The sequence below is a fragment of the Polypterus senegalus genome, chromosome 6, assembly GCF_016835505.1.
Source record: "Polypterus senegalus isolate Bchr_013 chromosome 6, ASM1683550v1, whole genome shotgun sequence".
Classification (NCBI taxonomy): Eukaryota; Metazoa; Chordata; class Cladistia; order Polypteriformes; family Polypteridae; genus Polypterus; species Polypterus senegalus.
This window is the reverse complement of record NC_053159.1, coordinates 39,619,680-39,646,189: the sequence shown is the minus strand read 5'-3', so window position 1 is coordinate 39,646,189 and position 26,510 is coordinate 39,619,680. Positions and strand designations below refer to the sequence as shown.

The 26,510-nt window shown below is 38.6% G+C and overlaps 1 protein-coding gene across 4 annotated transcripts in view; it reads right to left on the bottom strand.

The window, feature by feature from the left end:
* LOC120530997 (E3 ubiquitin-protein ligase HECW2-like) overlaps positions 1–26,510 on the bottom strand; it is a 368,650-nt gene that overhangs the window by 45,038 nt on the left and 297,102 nt on the right. For all 4 annotated transcript variants that reach the window (XM_039755889.1, XM_039755891.1, XM_039755890.1 and 1 more), the window contains 2 exons: positions 14,030–14,150; positions 8,839–8,952 (listed from right to left, as the gene is read on the bottom strand). In XM_039755889.1, the coding sequence (XP_039611823.1) occupies positions 8,839–8,952; positions 14,030–14,150 (235 nt within the window). The remainder of the gene's footprint in view (positions 1–8,838; positions 8,953–14,029; positions 14,151–26,510) is intronic.

Here is a 26,510-nt window from a genome sequence, read left to right as displayed (position 1 = left end):
TGTTCAGGAGCTGCTGTCAGCTGTCTATCAAGATGAGACAAAGCTGGTCTGGTAGGAATGAATCAGTTTTGGAATCATGGATTTGACCTGGAGAGTCAGAACTTTGGCTAATATCTTAGGATCTGAGTTCACGAGTGACAATGGACAGTAGATAGAGCACAATGTGGGATCTTTGCCCTGTTTGAGGAGGAGCGATATAACTGAGGAATTTATATTGGAGATTAGATTAGTTGAGGGGAGAGATGTGTTAATCACTTGAAACAATGACCTTGATACTTGTGGCCAAAATGCAGAAAATATTTCTGGCTGTATATGATGAGGACCTGGAGCTTTGTTTTTTGCAAAGGAGTTTAAAACGGTTTTGATTTTTTTAATTGAGACCGGTGCCACCAAACGGTCCGCATCACTTTGTGTGAGTTTTGGGAAATCAATAGATTTGAAAAAAACATCCATTGCCTCTGCCGACAAGTGTTCACCTGAGGCCTTGTGCATAACACCGTGCGTAGAACTCACACTGCAACACTGCGCATAAAAAAATTCAGATGTACAAAACCGTGCGTAAGCCAACTTCCACGCACTTCAGCTCCATAAATCTCAGTCAGCATGAAAAGTAACACACATTCAGATGTCTGCCACCCCACCCTGACTCCTCACAGAATTTTGCATATCTTAATATGCAAATCAATATAAATATAACCTTCCCTGTTCAGTGTTTGGTAAAAAGACAATGGGAAAAGCATGTGAAAAAAACTGAATTTCTGGGAATGTGAAACAGAGGCAAGGAAAAATGTACTATTTGTTGACTTAAGCAGTGGTATAAACAACAAAAGGAAGGTGATCGAGTAAATACACAGTGACAGAGACACTCAAAAGTTCAAGATCAGAAAGTCACACAGTGCTGGAAAAGAAGTGGTCAGATATCAAAGATGCCTTGAAAAGGCAACTCACAGCCCACCATCTGAGTGTCACAAGGAAGCGTATTAGGGTACAGAGAAAAGAAAAAAAAAGGTTGAATTGTCCACTTTAATCTTGTAGTTTGTCATTAAAGTAGAATGTTGTAAACTTCATTTTAAAATCAATATTTTATTTATTAGAGTTTCTCAGATCCTTTGTATTCTATGTGTTCTATATTTGTGCATCACTATGTGCTTCTTAATCGATCTTTCTCTTACGGCACTGATCTCCACTTATAATACTTTACATTCCTGATATTACAGCTCTCTGAACATTTTAGAATTCTAAGATGTATACTTGATATAATTTTCATGATGAAATGCATTAAAGTATGTATTAAACATGAGGACACAGTGGCACAGTGGTGGTGATGAGCTGGTGCTCCGTCCAGAGATTAATCCTGCCTCCCTCAAAATGCTTGCTGGGACGTGCGCAACCCTAGATGAAAAAATTTATTGCAGCAGTACTGTGTCTGTCAAACGTACAGACAATTCCTGTCCTTCTTTTTCTTTCTCCATGTAACCAATTGCCACAATAAGCTCTGAAATGTCAAACCATTTGTGAGCTTAGAACACCGATTCTTCACAACTTTTAAGGAACATTGAAAAATCTTTGTAATACATGTTTAATTATTCCATCCATCTATCCATCCAGGGTTGCAGCAGTCCCGGAAAGCATACAGCACAAGGCAAAAACAATCTCTGAACTGGGCGCCAGCTCATTGCTACCGCTGCACCACTGTGCCCACATGTTTACTTATTAACAGTATACATTATTTAAATGAAGTTCAAATTCTATCTGTATAATGTAATATTCATACTTTAATGCATTTCATCTTAAAAATAATATCAAGAGCTCCCAGAAGACAGCTCTTGAAAGTTTAAATGAACTTAGATGCTAGTTGTCATCATCTGTAAATACACACTCTCTTCTGTTGAATTGAATTGAGCTCCTTTGTTGTTATTGAATGGTACAGTGAGATTCAATATGCAAATACTCCATAAACTTAAAGAAAATAATAGTACGATAAAAACCAATGAAAATGATTCAATATGAAAGCATACGTACAATATACATGTACATATAGTGCAGATAGTGCAAATGGCTCATAAAGTGGCTCAGGTTGTGCAATATTACACTGTAGTGTAAGTTTACAGTGAGGTAATTGTACTTATAAGTATAAGCAGTTCTACTGGGAGCACCTGATGGACTGATTGAGTGCGTTTATAGCTGTTTCTGAGCCCTGATGTTCGTGCAGGAAAGGCTCTGAAGTGTTTGCCAAATGGGAGAAGTTCATAGAGACTGTGCGCATAGCTGAGGCAGCGAGTAGTGCACTGAGAGTAACAACACTAAAGCAGTTATGGTATTTGGAATAGTTTGGCCATTCTGTGGACTATTACATTGTTACAGTGTGATTACAATCAGATGTTTTAAATTTATAAACAATATAAAGTGTATTTGATAAAGCCACGTCAGGGATGGGAATCTAAAAAAGAATGGGAAACCACACAGAAACAATAGAACTGCTTTGATGCTGGTGCTGCCAGTTTGCAAAACCAAGTGGAAACTTGCATACGCACAGGGTAAGGCTGGTGTGAGAATGTGCGTGGCTTTACGCCAAGTTTAGTTTTTATACACCTTGAAGTGAGAGTGGAAAACGGGCGTATGCAACATTTTTGTGCATATGCATCGTTTATACATGAAGTCCCAGAAATGAAAAGTTCAGAATAAAAGTTAAAGAAAATCTTAATTTCTGAGGGTTGGTTAGTGATATTACCAGATTTCGATTTAATTTGGGCTATAGAGGCAAATGAGTCACATCTACATAATTTAACTACTAACAACTTGCTCAACTTAATGCCAGATAGATAGTAATGGATGCATGTGCAATGAATTTTAAATTCTGTGTGTCTCATAAGGAGGTTATTAAACTCTGCTCTGGCTTGTGTAATTTTTAGCTCAAATGCTGGATCAGAGATATGCAGGCGTGAATTCTCCAGAGTATTCAAACGATTCTCCAGATCATTAATATTCCTATGTGTCATACGGCTATATTGGATGCAAAGGCAATAGGCAGGTTTCAGATATGCCCTTTAATAACCAGCCAAACATAAGTAAGGTCCTGAACAGAGTCTTTGTTCAACACTATTAACTCCTCAAGTTTAGTGGAGGTTTTTTCAATAAAATCTGCATTTTGGGGTGGCTTGGTGGACAGATGGGGGAGACAAAACTGAAAATGTATGGCACCAGTGGTCAGACAAAGAAGAGATGCATTCATTGTGTGAGGAACAAGAGATTTTGAAATTAAAATATAATCTATACTTGAGAAAGACTTGAAATAAGGGGAAAAGAAAGAATTCTTTAGCAGAAGGTTTTAGTAACCTAAATGAGTTTGCAAGGTTTAGATCCAAAATAAGTTTAGCAAGAGTGCATGGAGATGGGGGAATGCACTGTTTAATCAGAGAAGGTGATTTATCAAGCAGGGGATCAATGAATGCATTTGCAATCATACCAATGATAAGTTGATATTCAGAAAAGGAAAGGATGTGTTTAATAGAGAGAAATACATAATTTTATGGAGTTGGGGCATATACTGAAATACAGGCAATCAACCTTCCACTGGTCTCCATCAATGCATAGCAAAAACTTCCTTCAGGATCACCTTAAGAACCAAGAAACTCTGGTTGCAAAGCTCTGTGAACCAGAATCAAAACTCTGCACTTTTTCTTTGTAGCGGAGTAGGATGCAGCCACACAGTAACGCTTGGAGGCCATCTTATTAATGTCTTTGACCAAGCAGGCTATATCCACCTTATTGCGAAATAATAAATCAACCATACTCAAATGTTTTCAAGCAGAGAGCAACCTCACATTCCAGGAAAAGACAGTTAAATTAGCCATTAGAAAAGAGAGAAAAGGATAACAGCAAAGGGGAACAGTAAAGGTAAAAAATTAACAAGAATCGGACATGTCTGGCCCATGGGCTTCCAAGCAATTGCATACAATACATAGACCTACTCCAGAAACCCACCCCAGACCCCTGGAAAAAAATAACAAAAACCGTGTAGATAACTAAACCGCAACAACCCCACGCTAACCCCATCCTCCATAGCACAATTGTCAAGATGGCAGAAATTCCCAAAAATATATCTGAAAACATAACTATGAGTAACAAATAAAAAGGTATCAAAACAGCTGAGGCATGAGAGAAGCACCCAGCGCGTGGCGCATCAGAGCACAGCAGGTTTGTGTCCCAATTCCACCCCATCCCCCACAATCCCTATCCATGACAAGTGAATCTGAACCCCCAATGAAGCTAAAGAAATATACATCGGAATACATATACACTTCAGTATTTATATCGTTACATACCTACATATAAATACAAAAAACAAACAGACGTGTGCGATACAACTGCTAGCAATACATTCATGAAAAGAAAAATTAAAAATAAAACATAGTCAAAGCAAATAACCAACTCTACTTAATTTTTTGAAGAAAGCAATTAAACAGTACAGGAATAGCTCACATGAAACAGTCAAAGTGGCCAAGTACCTGTCGGGTAGATTGAGTTCAGGGTGTTAAGCTCTTGTTGAGGGTCAATGAATAGCAGTTGTCCTCCCGGAAATGAAATCCGATGCCTTGCTAGATAAATTAGATATGTGGGGATGCCACTGGAGACATGACCTTGCATGCTTGTGTAGTGTGAGTCAAGTAGTCGAGAGCCCCATTCAGAGCCTCCATTGACTCAGCAAAGGGCACAGCATCCGCATTTCAGTGGCAGCACCCTCTGAGGTGCCCAGATCAAGGAATGGCATGTCAGTGTCACTGGTTGCATTGATGTCACCTATTACCAGAGGAGTGTTGCCTCACGGGCACCCATCAACCACCAAGCAAAGTTGTGAATAAAATGTCTCCCTCACTGAGACATCACTCACCGTGGTCAGAGCATACACTGAGACAACAGATAAGGCACCCAGAGATTCTGATTCTGACCGTCTCATAATACGGTCGTTGAAAGGAGCGACATTGGACATCATTGGAAGGAGCCGATTTGCCACAACAACAGCTACTCCCTGAGTATCACAGCCATCAGAGTGACTATACCAATAAAAGGCGTACCCACTTACAGAAACCTGGCCAGTGTCAGGTTTGCGCACCTCAGAGAGTCCCGCCACCAAAATGTGGAATTTACAAAGCTCCTCTGACAGCAGTTGAAGATGATCGTCATGCCAGAGAGACAAGACGTTCCACGCACCTACCCGGATGGGCCGCTTCAAATTGGGACTGAGTGCTGCAGTGCAGCGGGTGATGCCTCAGCACCACACCAGTTACAATCCTGAACAGGCCTGACCCCATTGGCTCTCCAACGATTTTGACTTTTCCGGAGAAGAGGTCCCGAGGTCTTTTTCCCATCCCTTTTATAGTGAGAGCAGCCTTCCTATGGGCAGCTGCAGCAGAGCTACTTTCGCAGAGAGCAGAAAAGAGTCCTGTCTGCTGGTTCGGAGCTGCGTGAAGTTTTTATGGTTACTGGAGTGCCAATCCTGCCACCAACCACCAAGATTTCCCTGCAAGTTGGAGGACCACTTGCAGGGCTGGATGCAGTTTAACATCGTACCCAGAACATGGATCCTTTAATAATAATAATAATAAAAAAACATTCTCTACAAAGACACACATTCATACCCACCAACATATTTTCTACCGAGATTTAAAAAAAAATAACTGATGATCACATCTTGATCTTGAATCTTATTTTGCACAATTGAGGCAAATATCTGAATGCTATACTTCAATACCAAGAGCAGGATCAATTATGATAAACATCTTAAACAAGGTGCAATCATGAAATTGTATAGTCAATCAGGCTGGATGGGTTTTGAGCAGGTTTAGCAGTTTTGGTGAAACTCGTCACTCTGTGGGTTTAGCATGCAGTCACAAGCCAAGTTAGCCTCATTTTTTTCTTCCATGCATTTAGCTAAACCTTAAAACATCACACATCTGCTTTTGTACATTTGGCACTGATATTTTATCTTTTTTAAAACAAGGTACAAATTCACTAGCATAAACAGGAATAGAAGACATGTTTCAACACATAAATATGAAATGTAAATTTAAACTTTTCAACATATAAATGTGAAATGTAAATTTAAACTATCTCCAGATTTCTAAATATTTTTGCAACCCAAGCATTGCTGACCCATTAGTACTGCAAACCAGGACATGCATACAGAAAAGTAATAAATGAATGATTTGGTAATGGAAGACTAACTGATCTATTAGCATTATACAGTACAAGTTCATCCATAATACAAACTATATTCAGTTACTGCCAAAAGAAACAAAGTAACAAAAAAGTAATTAAAAGTAACTGAATAATTGCTTTCAAAGACAAAAAAATAATCAAAATATTTTATATACTGTAGCTTATGTTTTATATGTTCCAGTACATTAAAGCTGTAATTACATATGTGGACAATCACCACCATGTTGTGGTGAAAGGAAGACAAAAAATAGGGTTACATTAATCAGGCTTACGGCAAAGCAGTTCTTTGCCATTGAGGTGGAATTTTCTTTCCCAGCAAAACTAAGGTCTCCAGGAGTAGCGAGGACACATTGCCACGCTCAAACTCAGTGATTCCCCACCAGATTTGGGTCACAAGTTGCTATAGTTTATAATATAAATGAGTTATGTCCCAACAGTCACACCCAATCACCAACACTGCTCTGATGATCTCCTCCACCCCCCTGCTCCCCACCATGGAGTCACAAAGATACTTACATGGGAAAGAGTGGGTCACGGCACCAGAAAGACTGAGAATCAGTGCTCTAACTTAACTTTGAGATAGAAATGCTTGACACTAACAGAAAATTTATGCCTCATACTTTCTTGCAGACACAATACTGTGCTATGCTCCTTGGTTCCTCTGTTATTACACACATTGACTGTGACCCACAGAGGCACCATGTTATGCACACCTGAGGCCAAAAAACTCCATCAGGACCAGGACCAACAAAACAAATGCACCACTAAAAAGTCCCCTGCTAGTACCAATTGTTTGAACTCAATAGACATTTTTAAAAATTACAATTTTGTTCCCATTAACAAGACTTATTTGGAAATTTGCCCTTTGTTCTGACCATGCATTCTGGACCAACAAATATTGTAGCACAATCATTACAGTCATGGCCGAAATTATCGGCACCCCTGGAATTTTCCCAGAAGATGCACCATTTCTCCCAGAAAATTGTTGCAATTACAAATGTTTTGGTATACACATGTTTATTTCCTTTATGTGAATTGGAACAATGCGAAAAACATAGAAAAAAAGCAAAATCTGTCATCATTTCACACAAAACCAAAACTGGGCTGGACAAAATTATTGGCACCCTCAACTTAATATTTGGTTGCATGCCCTTTGGAAAAAATAACTGAAATCAAGCGCTTCCTATAACCATCAACAAGCTTGTTACACCTCTCAACTGGAATTTCCGACCACTCTTCTTTTGCAAACTGCTCAAGGTCTCTCAGATTTGAAGGGCGCCTTCTCTCCATAAGTGTTCAATCGGATTTAGATCCGGACTCATTGCTGGCCACTTCAGAACTCTCCAGCACTTTGTCTTCAACCATTTCTGGGTGCTTTTAGGGTATGTTTGGGGTCATTGTCCTGCTGGAACACCCATGACCTCTGATGCAGACCCAGCTTTCTGACACTGGGCCCTACATTGCGCCCCAATATCTTTTGGTAGTCTTCAGATTTCATGATGCCTTGCACACAGTCAAGGCAGCAAGGCAGCAAAACATCCCCAAAACATCTTAGAACCTACACCATGTTTGACTGTAGGTACTGTGTTCTTTTCTTCATAGGCCTCATTCCGTTTTCTATAAACAGTAGAATAATGAGCTTTACCAAAAAGCTCCACCTTGGTCTCATCTGTCCACAAGACGTTCGTCCAGAAGGATTTTGGCTTCCTCAAGTACATTTTGCCAAACTCCAGTCTGGCTTTTTTATGTTTCTGTGTCAGCAGTGGGGTCCTCCTGGCTCTCCTGCCATTGCATTTCATTTCGTTCAGATGTTGATGGATAGTTCGAGCTGACACTGTTGCTCCCTGAATTTGCAGAACAGCTTGAATATGTTTTGGAGTTGATTGGGGCTGTTTATCCACCATTTGGACTATCCTTCGTTGCAGTCTTTTATCAATTTTTCTCTTTCGTCCACGTCCAGGGAGATTAGATAGAGTGCCATGTGTTGTGAACTTCTTGATTATGTTGCACAGTGGACAAAGGAACATGAAGATCTCTGGAGATGGACTTGTAGCCTTGAGATTGTTATTTTTCCACAATTTTTGTTCTCAAGTCCTCAGACAATTCTCTGCTCTTCTTTCTGTTCTCCATGATTAGTGTGGCACACTCAGACACACAACAGAAAGGTTGAGTCAACTTTTCTCCATTTTAACTGGCTTCAGGTGTGATTGCTATATTGCCAGCACCTGTTTCTTGCCACACGTTAGTTCAAACGAGCATCATATGCTTAAAATAAAACGATTTACCCACAATTTTGAAAAGCTGCCAATTTTGCCCAGCCCATTTTTGGAGTTTTGTGTGAAATTATGTCAGATTTGGCTTTTTTTCTCTTTTTTTGTGTTGTTCCAATGCACATAAAGGAAATAAACATGTGTATACCAAAACATTTGTAATTGCAACAATTTTCTGGGAGAAATGGTGCATTTTCTGGGAAAATTTCAGGGGTGCCGATAATTTCGGCCATGACTGCATTTGATAACTAAAAATCTGAAAAATATTAAATATGTTAAAAATATCAAGTTCTCCAAGAACAAACCAACTTATTTTATTAAAATGTGTATATTATATAGTTTCTCTTACCCCTCCTCACCCACAAACGTAACATAGAGCTTATTTTTCTGAAGGTCCTTCCGAGAGTAGCCCATGATCTGATTAAAGGCATCTTCTAATAGGTGATCCCTGCGGATGATTAACCTGGAGAATGAAAGAGCAAGTTTGATTCTGAGGCAATAATAGAGAACAAAGAAAATAATCTGATTAATCTTAATTGTTACTGATTTATTAGAAAACAAATCAATTTAGAAATTGTGGAAAGCATTTAAAATATAGCTGGTATTTTTTCACTTCCTTCCCATGCCAACAATGCTCCCCAAAAAGAATGTCCTAGAGCTGAAGGCCATACTGCACCAGACAAGTAAATGGATCATTCAGCAATTCAGTACGTTAAAGACAAACCTGACAACATTTCTTTGTAGTTTGTGAAATGAATATTATTGTGTGTATTAGATGATTAGATGACGCATTTTCTTCTTCCTACAGAAAATTGCATCCTATAAGGTGAAGCACGCTTGTGCTAAAGTCCGTGTCACATCACAAATTTTTTCAAGTAATTTTCAGTTGTTGCCTTCATTTCCACAATCTTAGGGAGATGTGGAATGTCACAGTATGTGCCTGTGATTGCCAGTTATGTATTGCAACAGCAGTTTGAAACAAGTCATGACAAAATTAAACAGATTTGATTTTGTCTTTACATGTAGGGTAGGATTTTATTTGTCTGAGAGCTGACAACCAATGACAGCGAATACTGAATTGAAGAAAAGAAGAAAAGCGTGTGTTTTGGGTGGCAAAAATAGAAGTCAGGCTTGTCTGTTCTAGCTCCTCTTTATTCATGCCACAACTGATTTGACGAGGATGGATAGGATTAGAAATGAATACATTAGAGGGTCAGCTCAAGTTGGACGGTTGGGAGTCAAAGTCAGAGAGATGAGATTGTGTTGGTTTGGACATGTGCAGAGGAGAGATGCTGGGCATATTGGGAGAAGGATGTTAAGGATAGAGCTGCCAGGCAAGAGGAAAAGAGGAAGGCCTAAGAGAAGGTTTACTCCAATTCTGTGAGTAAACATCTCTTCAAGAAATTATCAACTTGCACAGTGGATGGGAGAGATCATTAAGTGTTTCAGTGTGTCCTTCACAGATAAACAGAGAAGGGATTGTGGGATTGATTAATGACTGCAACTTGGGGATGGCAACCTAAGGCACACATGCCACAGTGGGCATGCAATGCCATTTTCAGTGGCAACAGTAAAATCAATAGTCACATGTCCACAAAAAGATTTGGTACTTCTCATTAAAACATAACTGTTGAAAATTTTGTTAAATATTATGTTGTCTATAGTGTCACCAAAGTTTATTATAGCAATTATATTTAAAAAAGACGAAATCAGTAAATACAACATAATGCTTAGGAGAAATATCCAAGATGTGTGCTCTCCTCACTTGGCAGATGCACATACAACAGCAGCATTAACAATTCCCAAAACCATCTAATTGGCATAGCTTTGCGTTAGTATGGTGCAAAGGGGTAGGCAAGGGTAGCAGTTGCTTTTTTTTAACCCAGGTCGATGAAGCAGTTCTTTGTGTTGGGAAAATGTTGTGTGCATCCCTTTGAAATGAAGCATTTACGAAAAAAAATCAAGGGTGAGGCAGGCAGAGTGGAATTTATCAGGAGAGCAGTAGCAAAATATGAGAAGCAAAGCAGTGCATTCAAAACAGTGCAACGCTAAAACTTGGGCTACAGAAGGCAGCTATAAACTCTCAGAATGTGTCACCAAATACAGAAAAGCATTTACAGATGGAGAATACTTGAAAGAAGCCGTCCTAAGCAGTGCAGTGGTTTTATTTGATGAATTGCCAAATAAATTTTAGATCCTCTAATACTGGTCTGGTTATTATTTCCAGAGCCAAGAATAAAAGAAGTGGTGAAGCGGCCTTTTGTTGTTATTCACCAAAAAATCTGGAATACTTTACCAACACAGACACGCCAGGCTAACACTGCAGATCACTTTAATAAACTCTTAAAAAGCCACTTTTTTATTATGGCCTTTTTGTAACTACATTTTAGCTCTTCCTTTAATAAACTAGATAAGCACAAAATGATCATACTCTTCTATAAATCTGCAATCTTTACTTTTCTGTTTTCTTTTCGATTCTTTTGTGGTGGAATTCTGCACCACCACTACCTGATCAGTCCTGTGCAGCCAACTGTGAGGTTTGAATTAAAGCAGATACCCCAGCCTGCCAAGAAATGCACTGCGTTGAATCCGCTAAGACAAAGCCTTAAAAAAAGCAAACAGTGGAGGCTGGGTGGTCTTTTGGCCTTGGACCCTGACAGATTTTTTTTTTTTCCAAGCTGAAGTATTTTTTTCTTTTTTTTTTCCTACCGTGGCCAATTGACCTTATCATTATTTAGCGACAACTGTATAATTTAGGACCGTTTCTCTTAATATATTTATCTTATATAAGTGTGCATTATTTACACACTATGCATTATTTTTCCTATTTAAATTTGTTTTCTTTGACATCTTGTCAAAACCCTGAGATATATCCTTTGTATGAAAATGTGCTATAGAAATAAATGTTTTTTTTTTTGTTGTTGCTGTTGTAAAGAAACAATCATGGCCAGAACTGAATATTTGCCTGTTTCAGCAAGAACTGTCGAAAGGCGGATTTCCAAAATGGCAGAAAAACATTAATTTCTAGTAGTCAGTTGCACTGATAGATGCACCAGTGTTCAGAGTGGCTTTGGATGAAAATGTGAATATCAATGACACAATGAGTTTAACTTGACATTAACAATACAGCTATGAGCGCAAAACTTGAAAATAAACTGCATGCTACTGTCCACTGGCATGCTGGTTGTCTAATAAATTAACACAATATGGAACATTTTGCCTGATTTAGGCAGACAGATTAATACATGAAGTGTTTATGGTGGTGACACAAGAGTTAAATCCATTGAGGAAGCTACTGATTATGCAACAATCAGCATCATGATTCTCATCCAAGGTCAAAAGCTAAGGGGAAAAATGTAACGGTGAGCATAAGTAGCCAAGTCAGACTCCTTCCTGACATACAACTGTGGCCTACATGGAACACTGCAAGGGGATGAAAGTCTTCCATTGCACCCTCTGTAGCTATAAGAAGTAATTTATTTGAAGTATTGGACAGGCAGGTTTCTGTCATCCATTCTAAGGCACAAGAACATTTACTGTACTACACATATTAAAGAATTATATAATATCTGTAGTTGCCCATATTTAGTCATGTGTTCATATGTAAATTTATGTTATTCTTTAAAGTATTAGAATTTGTCTGATAAGTGTTTAAATGTAAAGAAAGATATGGCTCTTTCTGAAGTTTCTTGAAAATGTGCAGATTATGTGCAATATAATAAAAACAATTATGTGCATCTTGCTTAAAAACAAAAGTACAATAACAGAAGAAATTAGTAAATACCATCCTCAAACCCCAATGGCTTTTTTCAACTGGAATTCAATTAATTTTCATCTAGTGCCTTGTTTATTTACTTATGAATGAGACCCGGGTTCTCTTCCCGTGTCCTCCCTGCGTGGAGTTGGCATGTTCTCCCCGTGTCTGCGTGGGTTTCCTCTGGGTACTCCGGTTTCCTCCCACAGTCCAAAGACATGCAGGATAGGTGCATTGGTGATCCTAAATTGTCCCTAGTGTGTGCTTGGTGTGAAGGTGCATGTGTGTGTGTGTGTGTGTGCCCTGCAGTGGGCTGGCGCCCTGCCCGAGGTTTATTTCCTGCCTTGTGCCCTGTGTTGGCTGGGATTGGCACCAGCGGACACCCGTGACCCTGTAGTTAGGATATAGCGAGCTGGATAATGGATGAATGGATGGATGAAGCAAATTAGTTTGGACATGGATGAATATGCAATAGCCATCACTAACAGCAAGGAGTTGTATTGAGCACTATGGACTTTGATGCCATTTTCAATCATTTTGTTGTTTTGTATTCAAGAATCACCAAATATAACTGGCAGCATGCATAGCCGTGCAGTACGCTCAGTCACAAGTAAGCAGCATGATCACCAGCAGTTTAGCTATATGGTAAAAACCGCTGTTTGTATTTCCCAGCATCTTAACTTTTACATGCATTTTTATTATTCTTTAATTTATCTATCTATCTATCTATCTAAAGTATGCATCCCAGCGATGTAATCTCATGGAGTATACCTGCTGGGTGCAGGATGTGACACCCTGAGTGATCCCTAAGAAAGGCCAACTCATCTCTACCGAGTGATCAATTCTCATTTAATTGTGCATTTTTGAGCCATAGCATTATCAAAAATTAAAGCATATTTAAACGCTATCTCAGCATTATATAAGCTCACTTATTTTAGATTATTTTTGTTTTCAGATTTAAAAGTACAGTAATATTGCTTCACTATCGTAAAATAAGTAATAATGCATTTTTACCAATATTTTCATGAAAAGACAATTTTCAAACCACGTCTCTTAAATACAAAATTGGGTTACAAACATTAGGAGAAATGGAACTTATTCATAACTGGAGGGCTGCCTGTATTTTGTTTAAAGGTCACTGACATTATGTTGCCAACCTGAGGCTACCATATTAAGTTTATGATGCTTTTCTAATACCCAGAGGAGGCTACAAGAAGTAATCACTTTAAACTATCATGTCCTCCAGGTAACATGCTAACATATGCACATTAACGTAATGTTACTTCAGAAATGTAAACAGGACCAAATTCTAAATGACCTAAATAACATGAAATAAAATAAAATAATGTAAAAATACTTGATTTAGAGGCTAAGTGTATTGATCAGGTATTAAAGATGAACACTGATATAAAATCATTTTCTGTGAATAATGTGGTAAGAGCAGTGTAAGCATATTAAAACATATCAGTTTGTACACTCCAATAAAATAAAAATTATGTGGACCATCAGGCAGGCCTATTCTAGTTCTAAGTTCGTTATTTCATTATTTTTTTTCACTTCATAAAACTTACAAATAATCTACAATAAATACATTTTCAAAAATGCATTTAAACTAAATTTTAGGTAAGTAAATTTATAAATTTTATAATCTCATTTTTAGGCAAAAAAGGATGTCATGCCTTTGGATTAAAAAATGTATTTTACAAGATCTCTTCAGGATAAACAAAAAAATATATATCCCCAAATTGCTGCACCAACAGTTGTGAAAAGTACGTGTTCTGCTAACTTTAACTTTCCGGGGCCTTGCCCATAACCTTTAGTCTCCAGCTTGCGGTAAAAGTTCCGTAATTTGGCCTCAAAATCTCGCTTGTAGGGCGCTGGGGCACGGGCATTGGCTCGCTGGGTCCCTACAAATGCAAAGATAAAAAGAAAGACAAGAAAAATAAAGTTATAGCTCAACTGAAACTAAAGTATATATCTCAAAACCCTGTAAAAAAATAACAATCCATTTTAAATACTAAACATAGCAAATTTGGGAAACACAGCTGTGCAATGACCAGCACATCAGCTTCATATCTTGTCAGGTAGGTTAGGTTTGTACTTCTATCTTGGCCCAATATGATTAAGTGATGGTGTTCAGAGGTAACTAAGTGTGCAGTGCAGTGGACCTTTGCTCTGTTTGGGGTGAATCCTGCCATGTTCATTGTGATGCTGTTCAAATAAATAAATAAATGGGTAGACTGGTAGATGTATAGAGCAGATTTACCAGAGTTGAATTAAAACTTACAGGATCTGTACAGTGTCCATTCTGAACTTTGTGTTTAATGTGCACAAGTAGAACAGCCCTGAACAGCAGTCCACGACAGGGCACATTCTTGTATGCACTCACTCAATCATACTGGGCCAGTTTAAAACTACCTGACATGCAGGTGTTTGAGGAGGAGGAGAAGCCATAAGTGCCTAAGAAAGACTTGTGGGGGGACACAAAAATCAAGGAAATTCCCCTTGGACACTGACCCAACCGGGAATCAAACAACTCTTTAGAAACAGCTGTGCTAGCCACTTTGTCAGTGTGTTGCCCATATACAGTGGATATTAAATGTCTACAAGCAATAAAGAAATTTTATTTTTTGCTCACATAAAGGGTATTTCCCATTGACCTTTCAAAATGACTGAAATTAAGCATACAATCAAGCTAGTGGAAGATCAATGTCCTACAATGGCTCGGTCAGACCCTGGCCATTAAATCCAAGAGAAGGTCTGAGAACTTGTCTAAAGACAGCCAAGCACAGAGGATCCTCTTACAATTTGACTGAACTTGAATTCTACTGCAAAGAAGATTAGGATGAAAATTCCAAAATCCAGGTGAACTAATTGGTTGGAGACCTACCCAAACTGTAATCAAAGCAAAAGTTGCTATTACAAAATATTAATTAAGGGGTGTGAACATAACTGATTATCATTTTACATTATTTTTGATAAATATAATTATCAATTTGTCTTTCACTTAAATGTTGATGTTGACACATTCTTCTAAAAGACTGAAAAGTCAAAGATGATTTGCTTTGATTTCAGTTTTACACCAAAAATGTGTTCAGGCCTTCATCATCCACAGTGTACTCTTCAACATAAACTTTTATACTTCTTAATTTGATTACTGAAACACTTTGTGATCAGACACCTGATCATTGTGATGATCAAATGCGACTACATTTTGTCGTGCATACCAATCCACCAATTTCTCAACGACATATGTCCTTCTGACAAAAATCCCAGAGGAAAGTTAGCTGCTCTACAAACTTAAAAAAACAGTTGTCAATTAAATAAGATACTGAAACTCTCCAATGATCTACATGGTTTCTGACTGAAAAGTCATATATATATATATATATATATATATATATATATATATATATACACTGCTCACAAAAATTAAAGGAACACTTTAAAGAAACACATTAGATACATCAGATCTCAATATGAAGTTGGATATCTATACAAATAACGACAGGGCAATGTCTTAGGAACAAAAGGATGCCAAGTGTGGCCCCCACAAGCTTGTATGCATGCTTGACAACGTCGGGGCATGCTCCTAATGAGACAAGGAATGGTGTCTTGTGGCATTTTCTCCCAGATCTGTATGAGGGCATCCCTGAGCTGTTGTACAGTCTGAGGAGCAACCTGGCGGCGCCTAATGGACCGAAACATAATGTCCCACAGATGTTCTATTGGGTTTGTCAGGGGATCGTGAAGGCCATTCAATTGTTTCAATTCCTTCATCCTCCAGGTACTGCCTGCATACTCTTGCCACATGAGGCCGGGCATTGTCGTGCATTAGGAGGAAACCAGGACCTACTGCACCAGCGTAGGGTCTGACAATGGGTCCAAGGATTTCATCCTGATACCTAATGGCAGTCAAGATGCCGTTGTCTAGCCTGTAGAGGTCTGTGAGTCGCTCCATGGATATGCCTCCAAGATCATCACTGACCCACCACCAAACCAGTCATGCTAAACGATGTTACAGGCAGCATAATATTCTCCACGGCTTCTCCTGACCCTTTCCGTCTTTCACATATACTCAGGGTGAACCTGCTCTCATCTGTGAACAGCACAGGACGCCAGTGGTGGACCTGCCAATTCTGGTATTCTATGGCAAATGCCAATTGAGCTCCCCGGTGCTGTGCAGTGAGCACAGGGCGCAGTAGACATGTGGGCCCTCAGGCAACCCTCATGAAGTCTGTTTCTGATTGTTTGGTCAGAGACATTCACACCAGTGGCCTGCTGGAGGTCATTTTGTAGGGCTCTGGCAGTGCTCATCCTGTTCCTCCTTGCCCAAAGGAGCAGATACTGGTCCTGCTGATGGGTTATGGACCTTCTATGGCCCTCTCCAGCTCTCCTAGAGTAACTGCTTGTCTCCTAGAATCTCCTCCATGCCCTTGAGACTGTGCAGGGAGACACAGCAAACCTTCTGACAATGACACGTATTGATGTGCCATCCTGGAGAAGTTGGACTACCTGTGCAACCTCTGTAGGGTCCAGGTATCGCCTCATGCTACCAGTAGTGACACTGACTGTAGCCAAATGCAAAACTAGTGAAGAAACAGTCAGAAAAGATGAGGAGGGAAAAATGTCAGTGGCCTCCACCTGTTAAACCATTCCTGTTTTGGGGGTCATCTCATTGTTGCCCCTCTAGTGCATCTGTTGTTAATTTCATTAACACCATAGCAGCTGAAACTGATTAACAACCCCCTCTGCTACTTAACTGACCAGATTAATATCCCATAAGTTTCATTGACTTTATGTTATACTCTGATTAAAAAGTGTTCCTTTAATTCTTTTGAGCAGTATATATATATATATATATATAAACATTGTCACACTTACAGATCTATGATTTAAGCCTGGCAGAATTTGGGTTTCGTAAAATACATTTTGCTCTTATCATTCTTTATAATCATTTTGACTTCAAATATATAGGCTCAAGATGCCAAAACAGCTGATGCTCTGTTTAATTCTCTAATATTCTGTAAATTGCCTACTGAATGACCAAATAAAGGATTGGCAAACTAAAATCTAAAAGGAAGCAAACAGAAGTAAGTAGTCAGGATTTGAGCTTCACTGGAAATATTATTTAAAAATGACAATATTGTCAGAATTCTTCAGTGACTGCTTCCACACTTGGCTGCTCCACACAATGCCTATGTTCATTTCATACAAACAAGCACATACAAATAAAAAGTTTGGACTGAGCATATTTTATGAGCACTAATATATTCTTAAAGCTGTAATGCCTAAATGTGTATCTCAAGCACATGGAGAACCATCTCCATATTAGAATTGTTATTTATGTGCATATTTCATCTGAAATCCAACTGATTTAACCTGCAGCATAATTTTGATTTCACTATCCCAACACTGAATAAAGAACTCTATTTCCTATTCTTTTTTACGCTTTTCAGCTGAAGTAAAAACATAATAGTAGACTATCTGCAAATACTAACAAGGCATTTTCTTTATAAAACATTAATCAGCCAGAAGTTCTTTAAAAAATCAAATTCCTATTATACCAGCAGAGCTCTTTTTATATTTGAAGTCCTTTTGAAGCACAAACAAATAGATGGTATCTTTTATCTAAAACTTTTTTCTATTAAAGTATGCAGTATATTGTATAATAATCTAAAATATGTGTTAATCACATTTCCCTACAATAAATATAGAATGCCTCTGGTTAAATATTTGTCTTTTGAGATGCATTTTACTCCCAGAATGGTTTTCCCATGACCTCCCTAGTTTGAATTCAACTGTGGTTTGCCACATTTAAAATATTGAGGAGAGGTCAAAAAGGTCAAAAGACTGGAAAAAATGTTTTCCCTGTAATATATGGGAAGTGCCAAATAAAGAAGAAACTGAATATCTTTGTCACCCATTGAGGAAAATGTTATGTTTCGAAATTGAACAAATCCCGATACACAATCCAAGAGCAAAATCCAATAAGCATTAACACAAATAAATCCATCCATCCATCCATCCATCCATTATCCAACCCTCTATATCCTAACTATAGGGTACTGAAGGTCTGCTGGAGCCAATCCCAGCCAACACTGGGCGCAAGGCAGGAAACAAACCCTGGGCAAGGCACAAGCCCACCGCAGGGCGCTCACAGACACACACACACACATACACACACACACCAAGCACAATTTAGAATCGCCAGTGCACCTAACCTGCATGTCTTTGGACTGTGGGAGGAAACCCACGCAAGACACGGGGAGACCATGCAAACTCCACGCAGGGAGCAAACCAGGGTCTCCTAACTGCGAGGCAGCAGCGCTACCCACTGCGTCACCGTGCTGCCCCAAACAAATCCAAGAAGGAGAAAAATCAAGAAATAACAATAATGGAAACTCTCTGTCAACCATGTACTGTTACATTAATTCATTGGGTGTAAAGCCATCATTAAATAGTTTTCATATTATTGTTGATTCAAAGTAACTCAGACTATTGTGTTGCATATTGCAATTTGGTGTTTAATTGCTGGAGTTTACTTATACTTTTTATTTTTTGTTATAGGTGGTAAAAAATGGGTTGTTGTTTCTTGATGTACTGTATTTCCTCATGACTGTTCTTATTGGTTGTTTGTTCATATTTTTTATCTGCATTTTATGTTTTAACCCAAGTGTCTGTTAAATGATTTCTTATTTCAATAGTGTAAAGGAGAATTGTTAGAGAAATGATTAGTGCTTGGTGTTGGCCTTTTCTTGGATCATCATAAACAATTTTTCATTTTAATTCAATGGATGATTGTTAATCGGTAGCATGGGTGATCGTACTCAAGTTTTAGGGAGAGGCTAAAATACATTTTAAATGTTTCTTGATTTAACAGTGCTGAAAATCCACCAATCGTTTATCTGAATAGTTGTAGTGTATCCCAATAGAATCAAGAGCAAGATAACACCAAACTACGGACATTTAGACAGATTAGAAGGCTTGTCCATTGCAGGGCACAATTATGTACATACACATGGGGTTGCTGGGACCATTTAGCATCACCAACCAGCCTACCCTGCACATGGATTGGATATAGTATGAACTTTAGTGCCCAGGGAGTTTGTACAAGCTTCATGTTGAATGGACGATGAGCAGGATGAAATGTGAAACCTGCCTCCCAGAAATTCTGTGCTAATCATATTGTAACAAAGATGCATGTAATAGTGGGCTATAAACAAATACAATGTCAATGTCAATTTATACAGCACATTTAAAACAACATAGGAATGCTTTGGCCAAAGTGCTTTACAATAAAAGAAGAGAAGAGTTCCACAAGCGAGGAGCAGCAGCTGCAAAGGCCCTTTCCCCCTTAGTTTTACACTTAGTACAAGGGACAACAAGAGACAACTGACCAGAAGATCTAAGCACTTTAGATGTTTAGTGTAAAGCACACCATTCAGATAAATAGGCAGGAGCAAGCCCATGTAAAGATTTAAAAACTAGCAATAAGATTTTAAAATCAATTTGAAAACTGACAGGCAGCCAGTGTAAAGAAGCTAATATTGGAGAAACAGAGTCATACTTTCTTGCCCCAACCAGAAAGTGAGCAGCAGCATTCTGGACCAACTGTAACCTGTGTATCAGGGATTTGCTAATCTCAGAATACAGCGAGCTGCAGTAATCAAGGCAAGAAAAGATAAAATCATGAGTAGCTTTCTCAAGATACCTAGAAGATAAAAAAGGCTTAATCTTACCTAAAAGACAAAGCAGGGAAAAGCAACTCTTGACTACAGAATTACAGTGATCCCTCGCTATATCGCGCTTCAACTTTCGTGGCTTCACTCCATCGCGGATTTTAAATGTAAGCATATCTAAATATATATCACGGATTTTTCGCTGGTTCGCGGATTTCTGCGGACAATGGGTCTTTTAATTTCTGGTACATGCTTCCTCAGTTTGTTTGCCCAGTTGATTTCATAAAAGGGACGCAATTGGTGGATGGCTGAGACGCTACCCAATCAGAGCACGTATTACGTATTAAATAAAACTCCTCAATGATATACGATATGCTTCCCATGCGGTGCTTTGCATACTTAAAAGCTCTAGCAGCACGTATTGATTTTTGATTGTTTGCTTTCTCTGTCTCTCTCACTCTCTCTGCCTGACGGAGGGGGTGTGAGCAGAGGGGCTGTTTGAACAGAGGCTGTTTGCTTAGAAGATACGGACACTCCTGTAAAAAATGCTGAAAGACTACCTTCACATTGATCCCTTCATTCCGGTCGCTTTATCGCGGTGCTTGCATACTTAAAAGCGCAACAGCTCTATTGATTTTTGATTGTTTACTTTACTGTCCCTCTCTGACATTCTCCACTCCTTACGCGCACCTTGAAGAGGAAGATATGTTTGCATTCTTTTAACTGTGAGAAAGAACTGTCATCTCTGTCTTGTCATGGAACACAGTTTAAACTTTTGACTAAAGGGTGTTATTTCATGTCTAGAGGGCTCTAATAATGTTAAAAAACGTATTTAGAAGGCCGTAAACAGGTTTTCAATGCTCTAACTGTGAAAATATTAGATTTATAAATAAAGAATCCTACTTTGTGGAAATTCATTTATCTGTCTGGAGTGGATTAACTGCGATAAACGAGGGTTTACTGTATAACTGTGCGGAGAATATTTATAAACAGTGTGAGAGAGTTTCTAAGGGCTTAAAATATATAAAAATAACCATACAAACATATGGTTTCTCCTTCGCGGATTTTTACCTTTCGCGGGGGGTTCTGGAAAGCAACCCCCGCAATCGAGGAGGGATTACTGTAATCTATTTCTCAAAAGAGAGGTTACTGTCAAAAATAATACCAAGATTGTGACTTGACAAGAGAAAGAGGCGAGAAGTCCAAGATCAATTTGGGCTTTAGCTGATGGACCCACTATAAGCACCTTCGTTTTATTTTGATTCAGATAAAGATAATGATTAGCCATCCAGGATCTTAGTTCAGAAAGACGGTTGTGTAGTTGATTTATTACAGAGTTGCAGATGGGAATATAAACCTGTCTATCATCAGCATAGCAGTGAAAAGAAATGTCATATTTCCAGAAAATAGCTCCAATAGGGTGAAGTTATATAGAGAACAAAATAAGACCCAAAATGGATCCCTCAGGAACACCACATTTAAGAGGAGCAGTAGACAAAAAAGAGAAATTTAAATTCACTGAAAAGTGTCTACCAGTTAGATTTGACCTGAACCAGTTAAGAGCAGCCCCTTTAAGCCCAACAAGATGTTCAAGCCGCAACAGCAATATCTCATGGTCAATAGTGTCAAAGGCAGCGGACAGATCAAGGAAGACAAGGACTGCAGCACCACTGAGTCAGTAATAATAGAGATTTAATTGAATGCTTTCAGAAGGGCCGTCTCAACACCATGATAACGCCTAAAGCCAGATTGGTAGATCTCAAATAAATTATTGGAGTTAAGGTGATCAACCAATTGATTATAAATAATTCTTTCTAATATTTTAGATAGAAATGGCAATTGAGAAATCAGGCGAAAATTGGCTAAAACTCCAGGATCTAATTCTGCCTTTTTTAGACAGGGACGTATCGCATCATGTTTAAAAAATGAGGGCACAAATCCCTTACTAATAGAACCATTGATAATGGCTACTAAAGATGGACCCAAAACATCAAAGGCTTCCACTAAGAGGTGTGGTGGTACACTATCAAGAGGACTGAGAGCTGGTTTAAAGGGGTCAATAGTTCTTTTTAACTGTGAAAGTTAGACAAGATCAAAAGATTCCAAGACAATGCCATGATTAACAGTAGGAAGTTTATAGCCAGTTCGAACAATACCACAGCGAATTTTATCAATTTTACTGACAAAGAATGAAAGAAACTGCTCACATGAAAGAACAGTGCTATTTAATCCCGTCATAGAATGAGGGTGAATGGCCGCAGTAATTGAATTAAATAAGACCCTAGGATTCTTAGAATGGCGGGATACTAAATCAGCGAAGAAATCATGTTTAGCTTTCTAAATTGCAAACTGGAAGTTGAATAGAGAAGTCCTAAAAATCTGTTGAGAAACAATCAGTCCATCTTTTTTCCAAGTTTTTTCCACAGTTTGAAAGGCACGGTGTAGCAGCCGCATAGTTTCATTTAGCCAGGGAGCAGGTCTTCCCTTATTACAGCGCATCTTGAGCAGAGCACTTGAGTCTAAAACCGTTTTACAAGAAGAATTAAATTCTAAAAGAGAATCATGGATACCATCATATTGGACATGTACATCAAGACTAGAGAATATGGTTTTGAAATCAGATATAATAGAAGAATTTTGGCGGCACAGTGGCGCAGTGGTAGCGCTGCTGCCTCGCAGTTAGGACACCCGGGTTTGCTTCCCGGGTCCTCCCTGCGTGGAGTTTGCATGTTCTCCCCGTGTCTGCGTGAGTTTCCTCAGTTCGCTCCGGTTTCCTCCCACAATCCAAAGACATGCAGGTTAAATGGATTGGCGATTCTAAATTGGCCCTAGTGTGTGCTTGGTGTGTGGGTGTGTTTGTGTGCATCCTGCGGTGGGTTGGCACCCTGCCCAGGATTGGTTCCTGCCTTGTGCACTGTGTTGGCTGGGATTGGCTCCAGCAGACCCCCGTGACCCTGTATTTGGATTCAGCGGGTTTGAAAATGGATGGATGGATAGAAGAATTTAAAAAGCGAGAACAGCGTTGGGCACAACTAGTAGTAGGAACATCAACAGTAATACTTAAGCCATCATTTTACAAAATGATCAGTGAAAGAAACATCACATAAATCAATATTATTAACATGTACATGCAAAGACATGCACATGTAAGAACAAGATCAAGGGTGTGACTGAGAGAGTGAGCTGGCGTATTAATATGCTGGATAAAATCAAATAAGTCCAATAATGATAAAAAGTCATTAACCAAAGGTTTCGATTGACAACAAAAGTGAATGTAAAAATCACCAACAATAAATACTTTGTCATGGGAGAGGGTAATATCAGCCAGGAGATCAGAGAATTCAGAAATGAAGATATCATTAATTACAGGAGGTCTATAAGCCACAGCGAACAACAAAGAAGGAGAGCTGCACACATTCGAAAAGTTGCAGTTTGAAACTACTAAACGGACCCCTTGTAAGGCTCCGACACAAGAACATACTTTTAAAAACATTGGCAATTCCCCCTCCACGACGAGTCAGCCGAGGAGAGTTTATAAATGAATAACCTGATGGTACCAAGTCAGTAAAACATGAAGAGTAATTATCATCATCTACATGTATACTACATTTATCTGCATCTGTTCTATTCATATCATTACTGCTAAGAAAAAACAGCAGATATCGAAGTAATTAAAAGGTCCATCCAGGCATCCTCGCCACACTTTGGTATTTGTAATAGTGTAAATACTATATATAATATCTCACAAAAAATATACACTTTTATCAACGTTTGCTTGTTGTTTTAGAGTTCATGCAGTTCTGTCCACTTGTGGATTAGTAATACACAACAATATTTCTTTTTATTTATTTTATTGATTTTAATTAAAAGCAAACAACATTCCATACATCAAGTCAAACTTAACAAACCCAAAATTCAACCTCCACCCAAAAAAAAGAGAGTAGAGCCAGCCAACAAGACAAATCTTTGAAAACAACAAGGAAGGAAGAGTATCCTTTTCCCCAATATAGTAGCTTATTCTAAAATGTTATTGATTAGATCCTGCCATATTTTAAAAATGCTTTAAACAGATCCTCTGTGTGAGAATTTGATTCTTTCCAATTTCAAATAGCATAGCACATAAATTACCCACTGACTTAAAAGTGGTGGGGTGGGATTCTTCTAGTTGAGCAAGATAATGTGCTAGTAGTGAGGTAAAGGCAGTTACGATTTGTTAATCCTTATCCACTTTGGTGGAATGTGAGAAAAACTTTGCAAGTTCCATTCAGCAAAGTTTCTAGCTTGAAAGTTGTGGAAAAATTGTGATGATGAGAAATTCAATTTGAAGCATAATTGTACGCAAGATTCAAAAATGTAACCAATTTATGTCTCTCAATGTTTTAATCCCAGACATTTTCCAAATATTAAATATTGTGCATGTTTGATAGGGTGGAAAAAGTGTTTGTCATGTGGAGGTGCAACAGATAAGAGCTTCTCTGTCTTAAAGTGCTCCGTACATTAGTTCCATATTCTGAGTAAATGAAGGGCAAATGGATTATCAGTGTATTATAATATAAAGAAGTACTACAAGATTTTAATTATGTTTTAGACCAGGCTTGTGTATGTTCAATTTGCCTCGATGTCCAGGTCTTTATAGCCTGTATATTTGCCATGCAGTAATAAAATTGAAAGTTAGGTAGCGCTATGCCCCCTTCTGCTTTAGGTTGTTGTAGAGTCACCCTTTAGATATGTGGATGTTTCAAATTCTAAATAAATTAGGTTAGGAATGAATCTAGTTAACAAAAGATTTGTTAATGTAAATGTGGATGGTCTGAAAGAGAAAAAGAAGCTTGGAAAGAGTGTTCATCTTAACATTGTGGATTCTCCCTGCTAATGTGAGATGGAGGGTGGACCATCTATTCAAATCTTTAATTTTTTCAATGCAGATGGCAAATGTTTGTTGAAAAAGAGCTTTATATTTACTTATGATATTTACCCCTAGATATTTAAACTGATGTGATCTAAAATACACAACAATGCTTTACTTGAAGACGCTAGAGGCCCTGCTCACATGAAAACATATTCAACCAGGTTAGCTATGACTTGGAGATATAGTTGGCGTGTTGCTATAAGGAAAGTCAGCGTTTGTGTTTTGCTCAACTCTAAGCTGAGATAAAGACATGTTAATGTGGAACATGTTAGTGTCATTATATGTACTAGTATCATTGTACAGTCTTGTATTTTACATCATTTACATAATATAGGATTTACAGTTTCAACTGACCTTTGTGAGGAATGTCAACTTTATAGAAAGGAATGAGGTAACCAAAATAAAACTGAACAACAGTTTCAGGTGCACATTCTTCAGTATTGTGTTTAAATTTATTTGTCAGAGTCTATTGTGTAATGATCCATTTAACAGACCCCCATAAACTATACCAATGCCCTGCCTAGCAGCTGTTAACTTCAACCACCAAAAACATTTTACTTAAAGGATTATTACTGATTTACAGCTAACACATTTTAGGAAACAGTTTAGAAACATTTAATATTCCCTTTTGATCCCTTTATATTTTTAGAAAGATACTGAAGCATTTAACACTTGTGCCAAGAATCTGTGTTATAATACAGCCAGTGGATTTCCCTGGCCTGAATGCATTTTCTGTTTTCTGATGGTTTTGGTAACTTTGAATCATTATTTTTCATGTTTCTGTGTTATTTAATTTGGTTTTGTTTATTGTTTATTATTTCTATACACACTCTTTAAAGTGGTATCCATTCCTTGTTCTTTGTCAGTGGGCATCACTACTACAGTGTCCTCTTTCTCTCTTCTTACCTGTATGCTGGAAAGAAGGATCCAGTAGAGATTCACTGAGTATGAGTTAGAGTTTAAAAGTGAGTATTGTTATTTCTTAATTTTTCTGGTTCTTTTTCTGATTTTTTTGTTCTACTGTTTATTGGACTCTGCTCTTGGTTTGTGCTTTGGAACTTGTTCACTTTGGGCTGCATTTATGCAGCTCCTTTTTGCTATATTTTACCCTTTTCTCCTGTTATTCACTTTTTGTTCTTCTATAGTTTGTGAACGATAGGGGGCGCTCTCGCTCCCTTGAACCCCTGTCCACGACTCCAGACACCAGGTAAAAGTCCTCAAGTTGACTTTATTTTGTCGCCACAGTGCACAAAGCCCACTCTCCTCCACAATACTCATTAAATAACCAATAAATCACAATAATACAATCCTCCAGCTCCCAGACACGTTGCCACCCTTCCACCCAGCTCAGCTCCTCTGTCTGGGATCTCCCAGAGTCCTTTATACTCCTTGACCCGGAAGTGTTTGTCCCTCAGTTCATGTGACTTTCTATCACTTCCGGGTCAGGTAAAAACTTCTCTTTTCTTCATCCCAGAAGCACGTCATTTCTTCTGTCCATGTGAGTGGGACGCATTCGAGTGTAGGGAAAATAGTCCCTGGGCCTCCCTGCAGCGACTCCTGGCGGCCCCCATGGTATCCAGCAGGGCTGTGCATAATTCCCTGCTGGCATTTGGGGCACCTCTACGCTGCAAGGAGGGCTCCATCTGGCGGCCTGGAGGTATTGGCCGGGGTACATG